At 37.0% G+C, this 6549-nt stretch overlaps 1 protein-coding gene across 1 annotated transcript; it reads left to right on the top strand.

The window, feature by feature from the left end:
• Positions 1–1825: 1825 nt before the first annotated feature.
• Positions 1826–4282, top strand: LOC113777138 (putative late blight resistance protein homolog R1B-17). The gene has a single exon (XM_027322180.1). It carries the CDS (start codon positions 1826–1828, stop codon positions 4280–4282), a length of 2457 nt encoding a protein of 818 aa, XP_027177981.1.
• Positions 4283–6549: the final 2267 nt, after the last annotated feature.

Raw genomic sequence — 6549 nt, 5'->3', positions numbered from 1 at the left:
AAAAATGATGCTAATACAGGCATAAACAAAAGAAAGAATAGTCCAGGAATACACATATTTCCATTTTCACATACACATTAAAGGCGAAAACAATATATGTATAAGTTGAGAGACTTTATAAGACCAATCACCAATGTTATAACAAGCATAATATTTTGCTTCTACCTATAATATGACACTAATCATGGTTAATCTGAAAACATCTGTGAAACAAAAAGTGAACGATACTCCAATGGGAAATCACTATTTCAAGAAAATGGTTAGTAATATTATGTACTTATCCATTAAGTTCCAGGCAAAATCATGCTAATATCTTCTGCTTTTACATATGCAGGAAGGATCCTATTGAAAAAAAATTATGGATTAAAATGTTAGGTTTTAAACACTTTCTTAAGTATTTTCTTCAATTTAAAATTTTATTCCTAAAAGCTTATTGATATTGTTCTTTAGTTTCCAAAAGTGCTTCCAGAAAAGCTTGCTTACAATCATAACAATGATGTTGAATAAGAAACTGATATGCTATTCTTCTTTAGTTTCCTAAGAAGTTTCTAAAACTTTTGTCCAAACATTTTATTTTCACACTATTGCTCAAGAAAATTGAGGAAATCTCCATATTTGTTTATGCAATTAATTGATTGCTTAAAGAAATTTGTAAAACTTCTTTCCATACTATTATTGCTCAGGGAACTTGAGGGATCTCCATATTTGCTTATGCATTTAATTGACTGCCAATGTAATCTCTAAAACTTCTTTCCGAACATTTACTTTCCACACTTCTCCTAAGGAAAATTAAGAAAATTTACTTCAATAGAATTTATATGTCGAAGCTGAAAACTCATTGTTGGTGTTTCATAAATAGCCTTACAATATAAGAAAGGATATTCATATTTGGAAGTAGAACAAAGGTATTAAAATCTATAGCGAGCGTATTTTTGGAATACGAAATCTAACGCAGCAATTCAGTATTGCAAACTTGCCCTTATATAGTATAGATATAGCTGGATAGATGTATTCCAATTCATGGGACTTTCTGTTCATCTATATTGTATGTTAAAAAAATCACTGATTTTCATTGAAGAAAATTGTGTAATGACAGCCATGGATCATGCAAAATGTCCTTTTTTAGTTTAGCAAATCAGCTCAGGATCTTTATTTGAAAAGACTTAAATGAAAATCAGGTTGATTGGATTTTGATCTCAAGCCCATTTGCTTCCGACTTATTCTACCATTTACTTTGAACCCCAAGCCAGCTAATCTCACTGATGTTTAATCTGGTTTCGTTCATTTTTTGTCCTGCACATTGATTGAATATTGTAGTGCTGCAGATTGATTTTCTGTCTCTTTCTTTTCCTCTCAAAATAACATATTGGCAATAATATGATAGCAAATGGCAATTTGCCCATCTTAAAATACATTATACTCGTTGAATTTATTGTTCAAATTTCCTTTGTTTTTCCACCAAAAAACAGAGAAAAGAAAACGAAAAACAAATCTAAGCCTACTCATATATGCTTGTTACAAATCAAAATGACCAATAATTTTAGACCCGACAAAAGCTCATCGGTATGGACTTGGGAGTCACAAACAGCATATGCCTGTTGGTACGATCTTTCATTGAAGGAAGGAAGAAGGAAAAGTCTTGTAATATTCTTCACCACTACACGCCCCCACCCCTGCCACACACACACAAACACAAAAAAAAAAATAGTCTTGACACTTGACACCAATGTGTGACTATTGTTGTTAGATCATAAGAGAGTTGTAGATCTTGAATATCAATAGCTAAACGGACAGAAATCTGATATCAAAGTGAAAAGCAGGTACCATGATGAACATCTCCTCAGGCAGTAGCACTAGTTGCTTCGATCTTGCTTTAGATCATCTAGACTGGATTGACAAGACGCTCGACTCTAAGCTTGATGATTATATTTGGAAACTGAAGATGGGGATACGCATATTGAAACCCCTTGATCTGTATATGAGAAAGTGTAGGAGGTGGAGGAGCAATCAATTTAAGTTTTTGGAATATGATAAGGAGGAAAATGGTGATGCTAAATCTGACAATTTGAGCCTCAGCAGTATTTCGTTCAGGATTCAAGATCTAGTTAGGGGGATAACACATGGACTTGACTCTGCCTTTTTTAGATATATTCAGTCTAGTGCATCAGATCATAGTGACATCAGACTTGAGCTTGCCAGATTCGAGGAAAATATGTGGTTGCTTTTTGTTTCAGATATCAAGGATTTCAACATCATCAGTTTGTTGCTCTACCACATGCTGGGAGATTTACAACTTGTTATGGATTTCATTGATTCCATTTCAGAGAATCTAAAGCATCTGTGCAGCAGCAATTGCAAAGTTGATGAAGCTCTGAAAATTGTAATGGTAACCCTTCAAGAGAAGCTAATGCACTTGAAGAGTTTCATTCGCTTTGCAACACTAAAAGGTGTTGAGGGTGTGCAATTAAAAGATCTGTTGGTTCACGTTGAAGTTATGGCTGTCAATGCTGCAAGCTTGATCTGTAGATTATGGTTTCAAAGAGATAATGAACAAGTGTGCAATGAGATAAACACTGAAATTTCTCAAGCAATACAGCAGATGATTGTTCCCGTTGATCCCCAAGTCCAAGAAACTTATAAGCATGTTTTGACAGCTTCCAAGTTATCAAGGTCATCCTGCACTTTTGCTATGAAGGAGAATAAAAATCTGGTGGCTGACTTTATTGATTATCTCCTGCATAGTCTTATGGAGATATTAGAATCTTATACCAGTTTCCTAGTTCCAGTGAAGGAACAAATGCTAAAACTCCACGAGGGAGTAAGATTCCTGATCATCCTTCTTAGCCGGCAGCAGAAGAAGTTTGATGAGCTAAATGAGGAGATGAAGGATCTCATTGGAGTTGTGGTCTCTGATGCAGGAATTGTGATTTTCTCCCTTTCTGTGAATGAAATGAAAGAATGCTTGTGCAAGGAAACAGATCTAGCGCTTTCTCATTTGCTTGAAGTGCTCAAGTTGATCATTGCAGAAGTTGGACACATTTATCCACTACCATCATCATCACTTAGTTTCCCTAAGACTAATGAGCTTGGCTCTCTTGATTTTCTTCTAGATACTCTCAAGGAACTAGCAGGTTCTACAGCTGATTCAATTGCTTTTCCAAACAATCAAATGCGCACAATCCTAGAAGATCTTGTATTCTTAAGAGCTTTCCTAGGAAATATTGTGGAGCAGCGCAGCCAAAATGGAAAACTCCAAACTCTTTGGAGTCATGTCATGAAGGTTGCATACTCTGTAGAATTAGAAATTGACTCTGCATTGCTTGGTGATAAACATGAACATTGTCTGGATGCTTTTGCTAGAGATATCAAGCTTATGAAGATTGAGGCTGAAGAGATCTATGACAGCATAAGGTATGATGCTGAAACCCTGAGAGTTACCAAGACTACCATTCACATGCCATCACAAATTGTTGCTCCAATATTTAATGAAGCTCTAGTAGGTCTCAATGACGAGGTGGAAAGTATAATTGATAGACTTGTGAGAGGATCAAGCCAGTTGGATATTGTTGCCATTGTAGGTATGCCTGGGCTTGGTAAAACCACATTAGCTAGTAAAGTTTACGGTGATCCTTCAATAAATTTCCACTTCCATATTCGTGCTTGGTGTACTGTTTCTCAAGTATATAGCAAGCACAATTTGTTACTGCAGATTTTGTGTGCTATTGATTCTGGGAGTTGTGACCAATGTCATATGATGAATGAAGATGATTTCGCTGCAAAGCTGTACCAGCAATTGAAAGGGAAGAGGTATGTCATTGTTTTGGATGATGTTTGGGACATTGACGGGTGGAATTTGTTGAAACACTCATTGCCAGATGACTGCAATGGAAGCAGGGTACTCTTAACCAGCAGATTTCACAACTTGTCTTTGGAAATTAGACCGGATAGCAAGCCTCTCCATCTTCGCCCACTTACTGATAAAGAGAGTTTGGAATTGCTGCAGAAGAAGCTATTTGCCAAAGAAGATTGTCCTGCAACATTATGTGAAGTTGTACTGCATGTAGCAAAATGTTGTAAGGGCCTACCTCTTGCAGTTGTCCTTGTTGCTGGAATTCTTGCTACTACTCAGCAAGATTGCTGGGAAGAAGTCGCAAGACGTCTAAGTTCCACCATTTTTGTGGAAAATGAACACTGCATGAAGACACTTGAGTACAGTTACAATTATTTACCAGATTATTTGAAACCATGCCTTCTTTACTTGGGTGCATTTCAGGAAGACTAATACATTCCTGTCCGAAAGTTGTTACAGCTTTGGATCTCTGAAGGATTCGTGCGAAGGATTGAAGGAAAGAGTTTAGAGGATGTGGCAGACAACTATTTGATGGATCTGATTGGGAGAAGTTTAGTTATGCCTACACAACGAAGATCTTTAGGTGGGATCAAAGTTTGCCGAATTCATGATTTGGTACATGAGTTTTGTGTGGAGAAAGCAAAAGAAGAAAATTTTCTAGGAATTGTAAATGTGGATGACCTTCATACTTTTCCTGGACCGTGTAATCCCCACCGGCTGTCTATTTACCCTAGCACCAGTAAGGGACCTATAAAGTCAAGGCTAATTTTTCCCAATTTGCGTAGTTTGCTCTTCGTTGATTGTGAATATGGACAGCAGTTGGATTTGGACGGAAGCTCACTCAAATTTCTGTTATCTAAACTTCTTAGAGTGTTGGATTTGGGGGAGATGCTTTGTCAGTATTTTCCAAGGGAAGTGTTATTCCTTGTTCACTTGCGGTACTTGAGGATAAATTGGAACTTTGGGCAAATCCCATCTGCAATAGCCAACCTCTCAAGGTTAGAAACTTTGGCTGTAGGAGGACCCCTTGTTCGTACTATTTTTCTGTTACCAAACGCTATCTGGAACATGAAAACGTTAAAGCATCTTGTCGTTTTCCCACACTATAGAGTTGGTGGTTTGGAATTTCCCATGGACAATGTTGAAGGCTCCCCAGATTTAGAACACTTAGAAACTTTATCCCTTGTAATCGATCCCTCTTCTCAAGGTCAAAGCTTGCAAAAGATACTGTCAAAGTTGCCCAGCATCCGCAGGCTAACGTGCGCGAATGGGAATGACAATTGGCATTCTGAAGCATCTGCGGGAAATCACAATGGGATTCTCGTGCTGGATTACTTGACTCATTTAGAATCACTTAAGATGGTTGGATTTGCCGGATATGAGTTTGTATTCCCATTGAATTTGAGAAAGTTGACAATCTCATATAATCGTCAGCCATGGAGTAAAATTTCAGCAATTGGAAAGCTACCCAACCTTGAAGTGCTTAAATTATGCTCTTATTCCTTTGTGGGGGAAGAATGGGAAATGGAAGAAGGGGAGTTCCAAAACCTCCGATGCTTGCAATTGCTTGGCTTGGACATTCGCTGGTGGACTGCATCTTGTGATAATTTTTGCTGTCTTGAGAAATTGGTTTTACTGGACTGTTTTAGGCTGGAAGAGGTCCCTTCTTGTTTAGGGGAAACCCTCACTCTTGACATGATTGAGGTGACATCGTGTCATGAGTCTGCCGTAAATTCTATGAAGAAAATTCAGCAAGAGCAGATGGATATGGGAAATAAGGATCTAAAGATCGTGATTGTTGAACGACGAAAGTGGTCCACGTCTTCTTCTTAGTGCCAACTCAGAAAGAGAGTCTATTTCTTGAGGGGGCATAGAGTCAAAAGCAGAGGGGCATCCCAATTAATAGGTTAGATATGCTACCGCTGTCCTATTACTTTCAATCAGTTCAATGCTATTACTTTCATGCTTCTTAGTGCAATTTCGATAAGTCATGCATTTATGAATACAGCATTGTCTATCAAGCATGTTTCTATACTATTCTGCTGTTCTTATTTCCCTCAATATTTCATAATTTTTATGATCAATCATCCAAATTTCTGAAATTTTCTTCATTACGGCTACAGATTTGTGTGATCCTTAAGAACAGCTGAGCACAAGCATATATGCGAAGTACACTTTCCCATTCCTGTTATATATTCCAGCGAGAGTACTAATTTTCTTTTTTTGAAATCAAATAATTGAATGACCCGAGACTTTCTTTTCCCTTTTTTCTATTCATTTGAAATGCCAAGAATGCTGTATGCTATTGCAACCTTGCTGTGTAGAATTTTGCTCTTTTTGTTCTTTTTCCTTTTTTTTTTAAAATTTTTGACCATCTAGATATATGAGTTTTTTTTCTGCTTATCACTGTTTTTAATCCAACCATTGTTTTCTCTCTCTCTCTTTCTCTCTCTCTCTCTCTCTTCTAAATGTTTCTTTTATTCAAATACACCGTATGAAATGTTCTATGTTCATTTCACAGCTCTAGAATCTGACATTGTCTAACATTAAACAGTTGCAACAGAGAAATCAAGGAACCATCTGCAAATTCTCTTTTGAAAAGCTTAACCAAAAGGCACTTTCCAATGAAGAATTACAAAGATTTCTGTATTAATTCTTGTATGATAAATGCTGTGTAGAATTAAATTAGACCCCACTGC

This window comes from Coffea eugenioides, chromosome 7 (genome assembly GCF_003713205.1).
Source record: "Coffea eugenioides isolate CCC68of chromosome 7, Ceug_1.0, whole genome shotgun sequence".
NCBI classification, from domain to species: domain Eukaryota; kingdom Viridiplantae; phylum Streptophyta; class Magnoliopsida; order Gentianales; family Rubiaceae; genus Coffea; species Coffea eugenioides.
This window is presented reverse-complemented; position numbering and strand designations above follow the sequence as displayed.

Bases quoted from the DNA above. Each gene is read 5' to 3' on its own strand.
- LOC113777138 (XM_027322180.1), top strand. From the start codon at position 1,826: ATGATGAACATCTCCTCAGGCAGTAGCACTAGTTGCTTCGATCTTGCT.